Here is an 18,995-nt window from a genome sequence, read left to right on the forward strand (position 1 = left end):
ATTTCCAATGGGTATTATCAAATCTGGACGCAGTTGTGTAGAGATGCAACCAGTACGAGCAACAAACTGTGTGACACAACGCTGAGCGACACATGCAAGTTGGGGCAGTGCTTGGTCCGTTTCGAATGAGGGAAAAAATGACAGCCAGGTCACAAACTCCACCTAAACTGTGCACTAAAATGAGTTTGTGAAAACATTAGAGGTTTAAAAATTGGCAGTGCAATAACAGAATCTTGACTGATATTTCAGCAGCACTGTTTGATTGGAGTTTCCTGTGCTGGACTGGAATCAGGGCAGTGAAACGTGTGACTTTTCAAACGTCATCATATGAAACCTGCCCCATATTAAAGAAACTCTTCTGATTGGCCTGACCGGGTTCATGGATGGAAATCTATCTGAATGGGAGGGGGGGGCAGACATATCTGCCAGAGCAAAAGAAACATGAGCTCAGGAGATTGTTCTGGTTCCCAGGCTAGAGAGTGTAGCAGTGATTCACCTTTTTAGAAGCTCAAGAAGCAGGATACACCTAGATATGCAATCACTACTCATTTATTGTGTGGTTGTGTTTTTTTAATGTGGTGTACGGTTCAAACTGATGAATATTTTAATTATTGATTTATCTATTACGTATCCTCTGATTTCATTTAGAAAAAAAACACCATTTCATCATAAGCAATATTATTTAAAGGCCATATCGCCCACCCCTATTTCCCAGCTCTGCCCTTTAGCTGTAGGAAGCTGAAATTGAGGATAAAAACAAAAACATCAAGCCCCCAGATGCACCGTGCTTTGAAACCCATTTGACATAGTGGCCAAACCGTGGAATTACAATTTCCAAATCCGTCCTGCGATGAATACTGCCCCAAAAGACGATTTTTTTCCATTGACGCACATTGTGAAAGAAGCACCTGTAAAATAGTGGATAATGTTTTTGTGTCACAACTAGGGCTGAACGATTAATTGCATTTGCGATATTATTGCGATGTGATAAAACGAGATTTTCTAATCGCCAAGGCTGCAATTACACTCTGGTCACATGACACGCATTAATTGCTGGTTGAACTGTGGGTTTAGGGTTAGACGATGCCATCGGCAATGGTTGACAGACATCACGGCGTTGAGCCGGCATCGTGATTGTAAAACCCCCGCCCCCCAGCACAGAAAAAAATCTCAAATTTTAACATTATACCACGCTGTGAAAGCAGTTTTTAATGACCACAAACATTTTTATTATTGTTTTTAAGTATGCTTTGCCCCTGCCTCGGAATTCTCTTCTCCCCACACTGACACACTCACACACACCTACACCTCAGGTAAACACCCGGCTTGCCCCGCCTCTCTCTCCCCCGCCGTCTGCTCCATTTTCTCCATCAGCAGTATGTTTTATAAAGTCGCCTTAAAGACAGAGAACAAGTCATTTTTCCGTATATTTCCACCTGTGATCTGTTATCGCGGCAGCAGGTGAGCCGCACGTCAGCAGATTGCAGATCTGCACCCTGTGTGTTGTGGGTTTTGTATTGAGCGCTTACTGATGACCTGATGATATATCATTATTTAATGCCATGACTTGAATCTCAAATTATCTTTCTCATTATTATAATTTGATACTACTTCTCCACCATTGCTCAGAATAATAATAATTCATGCATCACCTAATTTCATCCCAACACAGGCCTGACTCACAAGAAAGAACAGTATATGTTTAATCTATCTAATAATGTGTTGGTCATACTATACACTGATTTACTGCTTTTCCGTTTTGAATAATACAGGAGGTAAAGAGCTTAAAAACTTAATCGCATATTCAATCGCAATATTTTTTTTAAAAAATCGCAATTTTCCAAAATCGTTCAGCCCTATTCACAACCCCTGCAAAGTTGTCCGTTTCTCTGTTACAATTTGATCCATTCGGTCCGATAACATTTGGAAAGTCTAGGAGAACTGCATGATTTTATCCGCACTCTGTTAGCATGGCGTTAATCCGGATGTCAGCAGGAAGTATCTGGTGCACTTGCTCTGTGGGCCAAAATCATGGCCTTGGGAGGTGGGGTTAAAAGGAAATACTTGTGTGCTTGCTCCTGTGGACATTGATTTTTTTGTTTTTTGTGTCCTACAGATTAAGTATGTAGTTGCAGGAAAAAGTGATCAGATCTTCATCTCAAGTCAAAGCACAGCAGTCTGCTTAAACTAATACCACATTAGGCCTGTCCCCAACTAAGGATTTAGATAGTCAAATTAGGCAGTACTTGACAAATTTATAGTCGACTGATTGTTGAATCATACGTGTGTTTGTGCAGCGGCGACGGCGTTACACACTGCCATTCACTTTTCCATACTTCACCAGTCTTATGCCAAGTTCTATGTGCATGCCGTGTGGCCGACAATTGTGTGTATGTCGCGGTTCATCGCAGATCTATTCCAAGTAGACTACTTATTATACTGCATTTCCCGTCCTAAATTGTAGTTCTGTGACCATTGGGCAGCTTTGAAGATGATTCAAAGTATATAAAAAAAAAAAAAAAAAAAGATTTCTATCTTATACTTGCCCTTCAGATAGGCCTTCATTACAGCCTCTGTCTGAAACAAGCTGTAGATGCTTCATTTCAGCAGTATTCTTGGGATGTCAGGTGGGAATCGCTCTCTTGAGGTCATGCCACAGCATCTCAGTCGGGTTCAGGCCAGGACTCTGACTGGGCCAATCTAAAAGTTGTATTTTCCTCTGCTGAAGCCATTCTGTTGTAGATTGACTTCTGTGCTTTGGATTGTTGAACTGTTGCATCACCAATCTTCTGTTCACCTTCAATTGGCAGACAGATGGCCTTGCATTCAGCCTGCAAAATTTCATGATAAACTCTGGAATTAATTTTTCCATCGATTATAGCAACCCTTCCAGGCCCTGAGGCAATGAAGCAGTCCCAAACCATGATTCCCCCTTCACCATACTTCCCAGTGCTGTGGAACATCCAGGAGCTCTTTTGCAAACTTCAGAAGTGCAGCAATGTGTTGGACAGCAATGGCTTCATCCGTGGTGTCTCCCCATGAACTTCACTCTTGTTCAGTATCGTTAGTTAACACTCCAGCCAGTCAGTTTTTGGTTGTCATGGGACTGTATTGCGTCCGACTATTAACCACCCCCCATTCTGTTAGTTCACCAAAAATGGCAGTTAAAACTGGCTGCAGGGGGGCTTTAAGCAGACTGTTTGTCTATTGTTGTGAATTAGATGAAGATCAGATCACATTTTATGTCCAATTTATGCAGAAATCCAGGTAATTCCAAAGGGAACATACTTTTCCCTGCGACAGTAAAAGGAGGAGTGTAGTATAGAGATAGCGAACTGTGTTTATAGGTTTCATTTCAAGATCAGTGATGTTCGTGGTCATAATGTGCTGTCATGGGAAACCATGTGAGGAGAGAAGAAATGAGGAAGTATGTTTTTAGAGAAATAAGACGCCCTTTCCTCTGAAGCTTCACATGAAGTGATGTCTGTTTCTGATGACTGGCCTCAGTCTTGAGTCATCAGTTTTGATTGTGTCTGCACATTGTGTGTGTGTGTGTGTGTGTGTACTGTGCTGATACTAATAAAGATTCACAGTTATCACTGCAGAGCAGCAGGATCATTTCTACGGGCAGACTGCCTTTATATCATCATTTATTCATTACCTGCATCTGCATTTATTGATATTCATTATTGAATAACCCAGAACATGATCATGGTGTTTTTTTGACATGGTCATTTTCTGTGACTTAAATTTTATCCATACTAAAAGTTAATGGGGGAAATAACAGATCTTGAAAGAAAATTGTTTCTAATAAATTAGGGTTGGGCGATGGCATCGGGGGCGCACGCGGGAGGGGGATAGCAGCCGTCTCATGTGCATGTGTTCACTTGCACAAAATCTTGGTAGCCTATGACATTACAAGTCGCTGTGGAAATTTTACAAGCAGGGACCAGGTAAAGCAGAATTGAACACACAGGGTGCAGATGTTGGTTTCAGTTGTTTGATAGGCTGTGCTCACCTGCTGCCATGATAACTGATCACGGGTGGGAAAATACGGGAGAAAGACGACTTCTGTGTCTTTTTATGTGGCGTTATAGGGGGGGAGACAGAGAGAGGCGGGTCAAGCCAGTGTTTTTATCTGAGGTGTAGGCCTCTTGTGTGTCTGAGTGTGGGGAGAAGAGAATTCCGAGGAAGGTGCGAAGCATATTTAAATTATTTTAATAACAATGTTCGTGGTGATTAAAACCTGCTTTCACATGGCGGTATTATGTGAAAAATCTAGATTTTTTTTTACCGGGGGGCGGGGTTTTACGATCACAATGCCTGCACAACCATCGACCATCTGTCAGCCATCGCCAATGGACGATGGCATCGTCTATCGTCCCAACCCTATAATAAATGAAGAAAGATGTTTAGTCTAATCTTTAACCGGAGTATTTGCTGATTAATTCAATACCCGATATGTTGTGATCCACTTAAGATAGGCCAATGCCAGATGAATAAATCCCTGTTTTTGTCATCTTCACCAGGAGGTACAATCAAGTGAGATTCTTTGTTTGGGAGGGAGAGGAACGTGGGTACGGGTTTTATTTTGGTTGGAATGTTACAACAAAATTTTCTAAAGTAAATTGAAATGTCAAAGTTTGGACTTATTGTGCCGTGTGTTGTATCCTTATTAGGCTTATACAGTTAGGTGAACCCAGGATGCTTGGCTACAATACTATTACACTTTTATGCATCTTAAAGAAAACTTAGACTATACTATAGATACTATAGAAAAACACTGCATACATCTAGATAAGCAAACTTGCACTGCAATCCCTGTCCCCACACCCAACTGCCCCCACCTACACTTGGTGGAGGCAGGCTTGATGGGACCGTGTGAGTTAATTTTGCAGGCAAATGCCACTAATGAAGAATGCTGCAGCAATTTACGAAGCACCATTGTCATAGGTTTTTTATGAAAGTTTTTATTACTATCGCTAGTGTTTATTGCAATTTGAATTGATACGATTAATAAATATAATATTTTTATAGAAGGAAATCAATACTTGTTAATATTTAAGAGAGGTAAATTAGTTAATGTCTTTCATATGCTCTCCTATCTCTAAAGATACATGAGAGTATCTAGTATCTAAGAATAATTGGCAGTGTAGTCTAGGGTTGGGTGATGTCTACAAAATTTCCATCGGACAATGTCTACATTGAAACATTGGGACAGCGGTCGTCTTATGTGCATGTGTTCACTCGGTGTGTCCACCTAGGCTACTATCTGTAAAGCATAGGCAAGGCAAGTTTGTATTGCACATTTCAACAACAAGGTGCTATACATCAAACACAAAAGCAACTTCAGGCTAAAAAAAATAAGTTAAATTAATTTTTTTTTAAATATCTGATTTTCATATTCTTACCCTTTATGCAAATCTGAAGCTTTCTGTCCATCTTTTTAGCTGAATGAATGAATGAATCTTTTGGGAAACTGGTCGTTCGTTATCAAGATGATCTTTCAAGTGTTGTTCGTGGGGACATTTCAGACAGATTCTGGTACCAGTGGAAAGGTCAAAATCATAAAGACGTATCCTCACGGGACCATGGACCATTGTCTGTGTTTTGATTGCTGTTTTCGTTTGCTGGTTCCTCAGTATTGTGTGTCCACTATTTGTCTTAATCACAGCCTCTTTCTCTGTTCTCTTTTCAGATGTTTCCAGCAATGTTGAGTTGTCTCATGAATGTCTCATGAAAGTGGAGGGAAAGCCAGTCCAAGCAAGTCAGTACAAACGCTCTTTCTCCGACTACATTTTTTAGTCCCTTTATATTTTAATAAGGTAAACAAAAATTAGCTTTACTTTACTCTACTACTTTTTGTCGTTATACAACCCTGTGTTAAATGATAAATAGATCTACCATGTACCTTGAAGCAGCTTTCTCCAGGGGACATCCAGCTGAAAAAATTAGGTTTCACACACAATTAAACGATACCACGGCAAAAATCTAAAACATCAGGAACAGTAATGAATAAATAAACAGTATCCAATAAAAAAATAAAAATATCCCAGCTACTGTACAACAGAGCCTGTTCTCATTAATTGTCCATTTTTAAATCTAAAATGACTAAATGGAAAACAAGAAAATAGGCTCACTATCAATTTTATTTATGTAGCACAACCAAGGTTAGCCAAGATGCTTTGCAGGTTAAAATTTCAACAATAAAACAGTAAATATACAGTAAAAGTACCGCAATAACACATTATAACATACAGTATATGATATAAAGTGATATTAAAATCACCAGGGATAGTAACTGACTTAACTCGAAGGAAATGCTAAAGTTTTTAACAGTGATTTAAAGGATTCGAGAGTTGGGGCGGATCTGAAATGGACTAGCTGGTTGTTAGGGGCAGCTACACCAAAGTCTCGCCCCTGGTTTTAAGTCTGCTTCTGGGTACATCTAGGAAGAGGAGATTGGTAGATCTCAGCACTCTAGCTGGATGGAGTGTTAGGCAAAGCGGAACTAGTCCATTAAGGCATTTAAAAGGTAAAAGTAAGATTTTAAAATCAATTCCGTAACGAACAGGAAGCCAGTGGAGAGGGCACAACACAGGTGTGGCGTAGTCCCTCTTTTCCTTTCCAGTCAGGAGGCTGGCAGCAGCATTTTGGAAAAACTGCAGGCATTGAATGGATGACGGGTCTAAGCCCACATATAAAGAGAAACGGGAAGTTATGAAGTCATTAATCAGCCTCTCTAAATCTTTAGGAGGGAGATGGCCCTTTACCTTGGTTATAGTTCTCAACTGGAAAAAGCAAGATCTAACAGTGGCAGATACATGTTTATCAAATTTAAACACACTGTCCAATCCAGCACCAAGTTGAGCAATTATTTGAACTTAAAGGACCGAGCGAATCTACATCAGGCATTTCAGGATGTCCAAACACTATGATCTCTGTTTTGTCTCCGTTTTTAGGTTGAGGAAGTTTAGGTTCATCCATGTTTTGATGTCCATACAGTCAAGCAGGGGCTGCAGTGAGCCCTTTGTTTTAACATTCAGGGGCAAATAAATTTCTGTATCATCTGCAAAACAGTGGAAAGAGACCTCGTACTTCTGAAAAATGTAGGCCAGGGGCAGCAAATATAAAGAAAATAAAGTTTGACACCAGACTGGAACTTTTCATAAGCATTATGATTAATTAAAAATGTTTACAGCTGGGTAAAAACTACTTTCTCCAAGACTTTAGATAAGAGAGACAGTTTAGAGATGGGCCTGAAGTTAGAAAGAACAGAGTGTCGTGATTTTCCTTTAACAGGGGCTGCACAACTGCCTGTTTAAAGGCAGCTGGAACTTAACCAGAGACAAGACAGGTGTTTATCAATGACTAAATACATGGTCCAGTGGTGTCAAAGACTTCCCTAATCAGGCGAGAGGGAATGCTGTCTGAGGGACAATTTGTGGCCATGTGACAGTTGTTGGAGATCAGGTTAGAAATAAAATCAGATTTAGCACATTTTACAGCTCTCTGGTATTCAGACAGATATTGCTGTAAGGTTTCATATGACACTCTGTTCATCTTTCTTCCACCTTCTCTCAGCTTGCCGACATGCCCGTCTGAGGGCACGAGTGGAGTCATTTAGCCAGGGCTGCGAAAGTGCTTTAGTGCGTTTTATCCTCAGAGGAGCTACAGAGTCCAAGATGTTTGTCCAGGTTGAATTGAAGAGAGTAATAAGATCATCAGCACTAGGAGCATCACCTCCATCCAACTTATAGAGCTCAGAGTCTTTAAAAATGGCAGAGAACTGTGCCGGGGTTTGACTGTTAATTACACGACAGCAACGTGCAAGAGGACACTTGACCACAGAGCACGGGACTGTAATCATAAATAAAACAGGAAAGTGATCTGAAATACCAACGTTACTGAGCCTCGAGCTCCTCCGATGAGGTTTGAGTCACGTGTGTTCAGTCTACTTTAGTGCACTACTGTAGTGAGCAGGCTAATGAATTATGAGATGATGAAGCTCAAACCCAGGATTCTTAGTAATAATCTTCTTCACCATGGCCACCATTAATTAATGTCATTAATGTGTTCATCCTAAATAAAGTTTATTTCTGATGACAAGTAAGTGTGACTTTGACAGTGAATTAGTACGTTAATAATTGGATTACTGTAGTAAGTAAGTAAGTAGTACCAGGTCATTGTGAATAAGCTTTTACATGGTATGTAGTAATTTGAAGTCCCTTATTGATTTAATGTGATTTCTTTGATAGTTTTTATATTTATAACTTTATATTTGTGTCCAGAGATCCTTATTAAACAGTGTCATGACTCAATACACCTCCTGGGAAGAGGTCTCCGCTCTACTGAGTGCAGCTACTAATAGAAATAAATGACGAGAATGTACATATCATGGGTCTTTATTTTATGATCGCTATAACCAGTACTGATTTGAGTATAAATGTATAACTTAAAATTGCTGTTGTTGATCGCCTGATTTTAGCAGCTTGCGACCTTTATGGTAAAGTTAACGATACCAGTGTGAACGCTGCGTTTGCATATAGAGATGTTTGCCACATTGATAAGTTAGCTGATATAACCTTGAAACTCTATGGAGGTGGTTAAGCTTGTGGAATTTTTGAAGCACTAATTAATTTATTAATATAACACCCACTGAAGTGTAAAGCAAGAAAGTATTAACGTTCCAGTGCTTTCCATCCTCTGCGGTTGACTTGTCTAATAGCGCCTTTTTTGCGATATTTGAACTGGCCATGATTATTTTTGCACAAATGTTAATTACTATTCGTAATACATACACACACGTCAAACAGTGATGGAGAAGAGAAACTGAAAAGTAAGCATTGTGACTGTGAAGATTTTTGATTCATACAAAGAACTGTCAGGACAGCAGAAACAACAAGTACTAATTGAAATAGCGTGAAGCTTATTTCAGGGCTTGTTTTGGAGTTAGCTTTGATGACCAGGTTCCAAAAGTAGCTAATAGGTGTGAAAGCATGAGTCAGTCTGAGATTGTGATCAGCTCTGTCTGAACAGTTGCCATTTTCTTCTTATAAATCTAATTTTCAATGGACCCATTACTCATTGGCTCCATTTAGAATGACCTTTGAATAGAAAGCTTTTTTGTATCAGAGCTGGTTTAAAGGTTACTTTTATTGAGTTTCTCCTGTTCCTCTGAATGTTTAAGGCAGCACATTATGACCACCAACATCACCGCTGTTCAAGTGAAACCTGTAAACACAGTTCAGTATCCTTGTACTACACTCCTTCTTTGCACGTGCTGTGTAGCCATCTTCTCCTGTTAGGAGTACACATGGGATTTACCCCAGGCTACCTCAGTATTAATTACAGCCCCACATACTTGTTTTGTTGGTTCGCTACTGATTGAGGTCCCATCTGGACAGACCTCTACACAGGTCTGTTATTGAAATTCAAGGCTGTGTGTGTTTCCTCACAAGCTGTAATGAAACTTTCACCACAGGCAGAGGTGAAGCTGACCTGGAAACAGGTCTGGACAGGTAATGTGGCATACTGGGCATTTGACTGGTGGGCCGACGCACTTTGGGGCAGATATGCTTTTAAATTATTTACTAATCAATTTAAAAAATAAATAAATAAAAGAAAGAAATGGGCTAATGAATGGCCCCTCTCCCTCAACATCTACCCTCTGTATTTTCCTTTCAGAAGCCAAGGTTCGGAGCCAAAAATCTGTGAAGAGATTAAGGCATCAAAATGGATAATCCAAAGCGCAATGGGGGTTGCAGAGAAGTTGCATGCCAAAAAAAAAACTTGTTCCTAGTATGCCATTGTTGAAACTATAGTTTTGTCAGGGATTTGACAACTACTTGAGTATGAGTTGTGTATTCCGTGGTCTCTGATCACCAGTGAGTCCCAAAGGCTACGTTCAGACTGCAGGCCAAAGTGATGGGCAAAAAATCATCAGGTTATGGGTAGGGATATTTTGCCCATATCTATCTCAAATCTGATCTTTTTCTAACAGTGTGAACAGGCCAAATCACATGGAATCTGATCTTTTCCAGTTCGGATTTGGGCCACTTTTTAAATGTGACCTGAGTCTGGACACTCAGAGGAATTAACACATGATAACACAGGATTAAACATGTGGATCTCTTTCTTCTCTACCTTGCTATTATCTGCCCACAACTTCCCTTTCTTACACATGAAATCCACAGGACCGCAAGCTCTTTTCTGAGTTACGTACATGCTACTTGTCCAAGTGAACGCAGTATAACGAGAGAGAGAGGGACGGAGTGATTGTGGGGCAGTTGCGTTGTACAGCGGGAGAAACTGTAATGAAAAGATCAGAAAGTTGTGCATATAGGTTTACAAAGTGAAAAAGCCCAAAGTCCCTTGTTCCCATCTCCCACAGAAAACTCTGCTCTGAACTGCCTGAAAACAGCTCGTTTGTAGTCCAGCCTTTACTTCCCTTTCTTGTGATGTCACAGCACACAGCTCTCCTCTCCAAACACTAGCTACCCTCCAGGCAGTCAGTGGACATAAAGTTGTTCCTGTGATGTAGAGACAGAGCTCAGTTAAAACTTTATGGATGAAAGATACTTTTTTTTACAGATTAATAACTCACCACTCTGAAACTCTTGCTCTAGTCCATGTTGCTAAGCTGGTCGGCAACATGTACAGCTGAACCGAAGCTGTTGACCGTCTTTTTGCTGACCCGCCTTTCTCTGCTTCTGATTGGCTAGTAGTCCTTAACTAGGAACTGCGAATGTGCAACTCCCAACAAAGATCATTTAGAGACCAGATGCATCACTCCATAGCTAAAACGAAGCCTTCAACACAGGGTGAAAAAAGGAGCTGCAGCAATGTGGAGTAGGGGGGTGTATTTTGAAAATGTAATGTAAACCTGTTCTGGTACAACCCCTAAATAGGATTTTGAACCTGAAAGTGAGCATAATACCACCTCTTTCCCCTGTGCTGGAGTTATTTTATGAACGTGATGGCTTTATCCAGTTTGTTATTAAATTTGTAACAATCTTTATCTCGTGTCTCTTCATTATACTCCACACAAAAAAGCTGTTTTTAATGGTCAAGCAAAGCCTATAGTTTTTCATTATATTCCAATCAAATCTGATGTTGCTCATGGATAGTGGTTACAAATGATGCCTGTGCAACGCTTTGTACGCCGTATAGGCCTACAGCCTATGCCAGCTGGTTTATTTTGCCTAATCTTCACAGGTCTTTAGACCACAGTGGAAACGCACACAACAATGGGCTGAAGGAACCTTTTAGTTCCTTGAAAAGAGATCCTGGGCCTTAAAAGTCCTGGGTACTTTTGGTCGAAACACGGCTAATTAAAAATAAACAAAAAGACGGAAGGTGGATCTGTCATGTTATGAGTGTTGTCTTGAATAGTTTGTCCATCAGATGGCACTCCCCTGTTGTATGGAACGCCACAAATGCTCACAAAACACAGCAGCTGAAATAATCAGCTGCACTTTTTTGAGTACTATTTGTAACAATAAGAAAAGTAAATTTTTAAACACGTTATGTTAAGTTATCTTGGTTTCATTACGACACATAACAAATATTAGGGATAGTCTTTTGTTTATGTTTTTTCCGATATATTGGAATTTCAGATTTTAAAATCCTCAAATATCACAATCTGTATCAGTCTTAAAAGTCCCATATCAGAAGAGCTCTACCGCCCACACGCATGGTCACTATAAACAGGCAGCACATTCTTCATCTCTTATTTATACCAGAATTAAAGTGGTTGTTGAACTTCCTCTGGGTCATTTTGAGGGCAATTGTGGTTTCCTGATATCATAATATATTACAAAACAAAATTGTATAATGAATAAATGGTAATGTAATAACATGGGTCCTGCTGATGTGGTGTATTTTTTGTGTGATTTGCATGTTTGGATTTCACAGGGTGGGCACTTAATAATACTATCGATAAGAGAGAGAGAGGGTTGTAATGCATTTATTGTGTTTGTTGATCAGGTGATGTCATGGATCACTTTGACCAAATGTGAAAGCTGGATCCATGTGCTGAGTTCTCATAGTGAGGATAGTGGGAAACAAGCCGAAGTTCAATGACTCTCATGCTAAAAGTTCAGTTTAGATCACACAAATGAACCACTACGTCTGTCAAGTCCCCATGGTCCCGACATTTGGAAGATATTTACGTGACTTATTATTATATTCAAAGTGATCATGTCTTAATGGCTGGATCATAAACATTTTGTTATGTCAGGCATATTTAATTTATATTTCACATGTTTATTGAGATTTTGTTCTGTAGTTTCCGCATAAATATTTATCAACTAATAATCTCTGATTTTTAGTCCTAGATTGATTTTTATGAGATTGCTCATACTACTGTTTTTGTGGACCAGGAGTTTAATGTCCATCTAAGCCTTGAAGCGCTCCAGATGTCTGTCAGCTATCTATGCAGATGTGACACTGTCTTCAGGACAGCCCAAATATCTTTTCCTAATCCAAAACTCCACTATATAAGGGATAAGGTCTCACTTGTCTTCATTGTATGTTGACAGTTCGTGTTTTGCTGAAACCATATGAAACTCTTGGATTTGTTATTTAAAATAAACAGAGCTAAAGATTAATGACGACTTGTTTTTTTCACTCTTTCTCTTCTCCTTTCCTATGTCCTCTTCTTGTCCCTTTCCTGCAGGGGTCTTCCAGATTTGGATCAGAAGGTTTTCAGATCTGCAGTGTTTTCCAGGTGAGACTATAATAAATTAGCCCTTTCTCTAGAGCAATGGTTCTCAAACTGGGGGCTTTGAGCCACTTCGGGGGGCGGGTCGTGGATGTTGAGCGGACCTAAATGATTCATGTCATGACATAAATAAACAAGTGCTCTGATGGTAGCAAGACTATTTTACTAAACCTGAATCTTGTTTATTTCAATTGCCTGTATTCTTAATGATTGATATAAATGAAATCCACTTTTGCTGGGGTGGGTTATGAGTGTTTTTGGCTTCTGAAGGGGGGGGTGAGACTGAAAAAGTTTGAGAACCACTGCTCTAGAGGCAGAAGCATTTATTTTCTTTGGGGTTTTGGTGGAGCATTTCTTTAACATCAGAATGGTACAGAACCACTATAAGAACTGCATATTGATATGAAACATACGTTTCCTTCCTCTTGTCCTTCTGTACCCCCACATTTGGTCCTTGTCCTCTCTTCTTTCTCCCTCCCACCCTTCTCTGTCTCATCCTATAGGTGTCTCTTTCTGGGATGTCCAGGGTAGGTGGCCTGAGGGGGTTTATCCCCATAGCACAGACCACCAGCACGGACACTCCCTATGCTGAGAGACTACACAGGAATCTACAGATGGACACATTCACATGTAGAGACACCTGCACGGCTGCTTGAAAGACAGAACTGACCAAGCAGCAAACAGCTTAGGCTGAACTTTGAACTTAAAATTCGGGACCCATCTGGTCCTCAGACCAGACAGAGATTACCTGTGTTGGCCTTTGACATTTCCATCCTTTAAATAATCATCTAGTTTCCCCGGTCTCCTGCTTTCCATTTAGTCCTCTGGGAGTGTTTTGTTGTGCTGCAGAGCTAGTAATGGAGAGTAGGTAATGGATGATGCTGGCCATGGTGACCTAGTGTAAATGGCTGTTCCCCAGCACAGCTCAGTGCCAGTATCTACTGCTCGATCTTCCGCCTCCACTCCCCCCTCCTCTCATCCCTACTCCACCTCTCTGCTCTCCTTCCCTGTTCACCGCCGCTGCTTGCTGCCCAGTCCTGCCTCCCCCCTCCAACACCATGGTAGGTGCAGGCTTGGGTGTGTGGAAGTTAATGCGAGGTGTCCGCCAGCTGGAGCTTCACCGCCTCATCCTGGCACTTATCATCTTTTGCTTGCTGTCCATGGCCTTCCTAGCTTACTACGTCTCCAACAGCCCCAAAATCAAGGAGGCCCCCCCTTTACCCTTTAGTGACTGTGGTGGAGGAGGGGGGGTGTCACCAGGAGAGAGTACTGGGGCAGCCGGGGGAGAGCCAGGTGTCCAGAGGGCACCACTTTTCCTTCCCCCGCGCCAGGGCCGACTAAGGCAGGTAAAAGCTATGGACAATTCCAGGACACAGCCCGTAGTTCTGGTGTTTGTTGAAAGCATCTACTCCCAGCTGGGCCAGGAGATTGTAGCCATATTAGAGTCTAGTCGCTTCCACTACCGGACTGAGATTGCTCCTGGTAAAGGTGACATGCCCACATTGACGGAGCATAACCGTGGACGCTACACACTGATCATCTATGAAAATGTGTTGAAATATGTCAATCTGGATGCATGGAATCGTGACTTGCTGGACAAGTACTGTGCTGAGTATGGAGTAGGTGTCATTGGCTTCTTCAAAGCTAATGAAAACTCTCTTCTCAGTGCACAGCTTAAAGGTTTCCCCCTCTTTCTACACTCACACCTGGGACTCAGGGACTACCGCATAAACCCCAATGCTCCTCTGCTCTACATCACCAAGCCCAACCAGGTGGAGCAGGGATCTTTACCAGGGGATGACTGGACCATTTTCCAGTCCAACCACTCTACTTATGAACCAGTGCTTCTAGCAAGCACCAAGTCCTCAGAGGCACTGGCACATTTTGGACCCAGCCCCCTGCGGGCCCTTCATGCCACAGTGGTCCAGGACTTAGGGCTCCATGATGGCATTCAAAGAGTTCTCTTTGGAAATAATCTCAACTATTGGCTTCACAAGCTGGTGTTTGTAGACGCCATTGCCTACCTGACGGGGAAGAGACTGTGTTTGTCGTTGGACCGCCACATCCTCGTGGATGTGGATGATATATTTGTTGGCAAGGAGGGAACCCGTATGAAGGTGTCAGATGTGGAGGTGGGTGAGCTTTGTCATCTATAGTCACACAAGAGACCACAAATAATCAGACACTAACTTAGTTTCCTCTCCCATTGCACAGTGGTTGATTTTGAGGTGTTGAGTTTTTAGGATGTCGATGTGCAATGACTATTGTTGAGTAATTAATATGAAGCAAAAAGTATAACTGATACCCTTACTGGATTCCACCGGGGCCCCCAGAGCGGATTGCGGCCATTCTTGACAATGCTTTTGATTCCACCAGATGCTCCGCAGGGTATTTCAGAAGCAGCTCTCCACTCTGCTCTGCTGAGAATATGCTGCTAGTTTGTCAAGCTGCACAGAGCAGATCAAACTGGGCAGGAGGTCAGACATGGGAACGGCAAAAAGAAGCTATTCAGTTTTCAAAAGAAAACACCCTGTGCAGATTCATCATCATATCAACAATAAACACAATTAAAACTGACAACAAAAAGAAACCATTTAATAATGTAGTCTACTTACCCATGGCAGAAGCATAAAAATAAAATAAAACTTACTCAGATTTTGTTGATTTGGTAAGTTAGCCAAATCAAAGTAGCAAAATGCTCTGCTTCTGACCCCTTTTGGGTATGAAGCTCTGCCGAGGACATAACAAAACTGGGTCCCAGACGCAACTTTACAGAGCCGTCCCCGGTGGAATCCAGACATTAAAGCAACCATAATCATTATTTCAATAATAAAAAAGAGATGTGAAAACAAGGAGTGTACAACAGTGTTTCCCACAGGCTTTTGTGAGACTGTGGAGGGTGGACCTCTGACCCCCTGGGGTTGCACAACACAGGTTGTTTTCCACTTTACAAGAATAACAAATATGGTCACTGATGTAGGCCTAAGTGTGATTTCCTGAAGTAATCTTTCACATTTTTGTGAATGATCGCACTGTATGCCATAAGAATCACAAAATAACATTGGTTAAAACAAGGCTTATAATGAAGGGATTTGATTTGAGATTTGTTCATCCTCACAAAGTCCTTGTGAAGTCACTAACCAGCTATAGGTGTGGGTATCTTTATCCAGCCTCTTATCGGCCCGGTACTTTTTTAATACTTTTAGAGTTTTTTGTTTTTTATAACTGAAGAATCTTTTTTTAATTGTGATTTTCAAAAAAAGAATTGGGAGCCCTATAAGGAGTTTCAACTCATTGTTTAGCTGTCCTAGCCACAAAACAAACTATTTTGGTTCTCCCTCACTGCTCTCATAGCAGGTTTAAAGAACCATAGCAGTGGTTTTGCATGTTTAAGCCAAATAACTACTCACTGCTCATCCTTTTGTTAACGCCAGTCATTTCCAAATTCATGCAGCCATATTTAAGCTTCAAAAATATTTTGAAAATGTTTAAATGTTATACACCCTCAAACATATGCATTTATAACTCATGGGTGTAGTGATTTAGCTCGTTAAACAATATATACATATAAAGTACTGTACAAAGGTATGTGTGTTAAAGTGATGCTGTTTTGGTGGTCACGATAAATATTGATTTGATTTAGATTTTTGTTCCTTTTACTCAGTTGATAAATATAATCTATTAACATGTCTATTTCTGAAAGCATTCTTACTTGACAGCACACCTGCCTAAAACTTTTTGCACATTATATTGCTTCTGTGTACTTCTGTGTTGGATCGACCATTAAATACAATGGCCCGAATGTAATTTTTTGAGCTTTGAAACTTCAATTGTAATTAACAGCGAATAATCGAAGCTTCACCGGCTGTGCGTGGGGGATAAGCAGGCTGTCATTTCACAAGCTATAGCCATCTATTTAATAGATAGAAGCAGAACAGCAGAATGGATAAATGCCCAAGAAGTTCTGGCAATGACATGAGCGCAGGAGAATCTGATGGGGGAGAGAGAACGGCGAGTGCGTTCGCATGAGTGTGTGAAAGAGAGGAGAGCACTCCATTTCTTTATTCTCATAGTGTAGGCTAACTAAAACAGCAAGTCATTATTACCAAAACTTTATTTTTAACTTGGTTACAGCTTGGCTAGTAGACCCGAGTGCAGGACTTAGAGAGGGAGGAGTTAGATAAATGAGTAACATTTATTCCAGGGTTGAAGGGATTTGATATTGAGCCGGAAGAGTGAGGTAGACTGGAAAGTTTGGGTGAGTGCTGAACCGGGTTGGTAGCTGCTCTGCTGAGCAGGGGGAACAGTAGCTGAGAGTCCAGACTGTGAGATAAATGGGAATAGTTTAGCCGGCCTAATTATTTAAATGTTTCACTATGTTTGTTGTAGTCTACAGTTTAATGATTACATTTAAAATGTAGGTTATTAAACTGTGTTAATCTGTAATGAAAATTATTAATTAAAATGAATAAACACCATAACTGCCACACTGCAGTTGGCATAACTCAATTTAAAGTTCACTGCTGTGAGCAGAGGTCAGGCGTGTGAGAGAGAAAAACCTCTATTCGAATCCCAAAATTGAGAATGGAATGTGTACCCACTGATCGAATATTTGGGTCCAGCCCTACAGTGACCTATCAAAACGTTTTTACAAAATTCATGTCTGACAATAATTTGTATTCCCTGTTGACTTTCCAAACCTTGTGTGTTGTAAATGCAGTGCTATGTGGCAACTGGAAATGAAGCTCTTGTCAGATCTTCACTTCAGCATGTGAAAGCTATACCAGGAAGGATTCACAGATCACTCTGTGACTCGTGTGTTTCATTATGATGTATTATCAAGCAAGTACTAAAAAATACTGAAACCAGTGGGCTCCTGAAAAGTAAGAAAAACACATCTCAGCTCCACTTGCATGAATTGTCAGTAATGTAAGTTGTAAGCACACAAGGGTTTACTGGGCTTATTGTGCAAAAGCACTGGTATAATCGTTTAAGTATGTGCCTAGAGAGAGGAGGGTGTAGATCAATGACTCATGCTAGAAGTTGTGAGGATTTTTAATTTGGCTTGTGTCAGCCATCTGTGCAAGTAAAAAGCTAGCATTAACATTTATAGCAGTTGTATTTTAATGGCACTCTTGTAGTCTTTTATATTGTTAATTGCTGCACTTAGAAAAGATGTGACAAATTGTCACCACCGAGCCTACATTAGAGGGCTTCACCAACACTGAGTAGAGAAAACAAAGTGTAAGTCTAAAACAGCCCCTGGATATGGCCAAGATAATCAAGAGAGTAGCTGCATTCATTTAGATATGTAGAGTTCTGCCCTTAAGCTGCTGACGATGAAGGAGGTAAACTTTATGTTAATTAAATGCTGGCTTTGAGAATTTTATTTCCAACCCTTCATGCCTTCTCCTTGAACAAAGCATGTAGATGTAGAGTGGTTTGCTTTAGTAATTTAGACCCAGTTAAGCCCAGTTTACACTCCACATTTTTAAGTCCGCTTTGCATGTCGCCAAGCTCACCAACAGTCGGGGCCCATGTTTGGAGACACTTCCTTTTTTTTCTTGAGAGACGAGACAAATGCAATTTGCAAAATATGCCAGGCTGATATAAAGTACACAAGCTAACCTAAAAACTAACTCACCTGAAGCAGTGACATGGTGTGGAGACTTCTGCCTCCCCCTCCCCCTCGGATTCAGCTGTAGTTAGTCCCATCAGAACCGCTAGCCAGACTCGTGAGCAAAGTATTGCAACTTCCTAAAATGTTAAATGTGTGAGGGGTGATAGAAGTGTAACTGTAGACAGAGAACAGGAAAGGAGGACTGATTTAAAGCAAGGCCAGAGTCTGCTTTTATTTTGTGTTTTGTCAGATACATTTTTTGAAAGTCAAAAAGAAGCTGCATCAAAGAGACGCTTGCAGTACTAGAGAAATAAGTGAAGTAATTTAATATTTTAGTTAATTTATTATTAATACAATCAAATAAAATGAAACTCATATCATATTGAATTGCATAGCTTATGCTTATTCTTTTGCATCGTGTCGTATCACATAAAATTGTGTCGAATCGCAATAAAGGGAAAGAAGAAGATGCACTTTATTAATCCTACAAGGGGAAACTGTTTTAACGGTTGTTTATTTTGTTTTAGTATTTTACACACAGGTCTGAAATACACACACATGCACAAACAGGACCTATAGGGACAACACATGGAGATGTCAGAGCGAGGGGGCGGCCACACTGCCAGCAACAGCCCGAGGCTCAATCCAAGG

General features: G+C 40.7%; 1 protein-coding gene across 2 annotated transcripts in view; it reads left to right on the forward strand.

The window, feature by feature from the left end:
* ndst2a (N-deacetylase/N-sulfotransferase (heparan glucosaminyl) 2a) overlaps nt 1-18,995 on the forward strand; it is a 44,649-nt gene that overhangs the window by 11,146 nt on the left and 14,508 nt on the right. The window contains exons 2-4 of one of the 2 annotated variants that reach the window (XM_038736798.1): nt 5,699-5,767; nt 12,680-12,730; nt 13,228-14,856. In XM_038736798.1, coding sequence (XP_038592726.1) covers nt 13,783-14,856 — 1,074 coding nt within the window. In that variant the 5' untranslated portion in view covers nt 5,699-5,767; nt 12,680-12,730; nt 13,228-13,782. The remainder of the gene's footprint in view (nt 1-5,698; nt 5,768-12,679; nt 12,731-13,227; nt 14,857-18,995) is intronic. The other variant, XM_038736799.1, reaches the window with a different exon arrangement.

The sequence above is a fragment of the Micropterus salmoides genome, unplaced genomic scaffold, assembly GCF_014851395.1.
Source record: "Micropterus salmoides isolate LMB-PRFRI ecotype aquatic unplaced genomic scaffold, ASM1485139v1 Ms_hic_scaffold_22, whole genome shotgun sequence".
NCBI classification, from domain to species: Eukaryota; Metazoa; Chordata; class Actinopteri; order Centrarchiformes; family Centrarchidae; genus Micropterus; species Micropterus salmoides.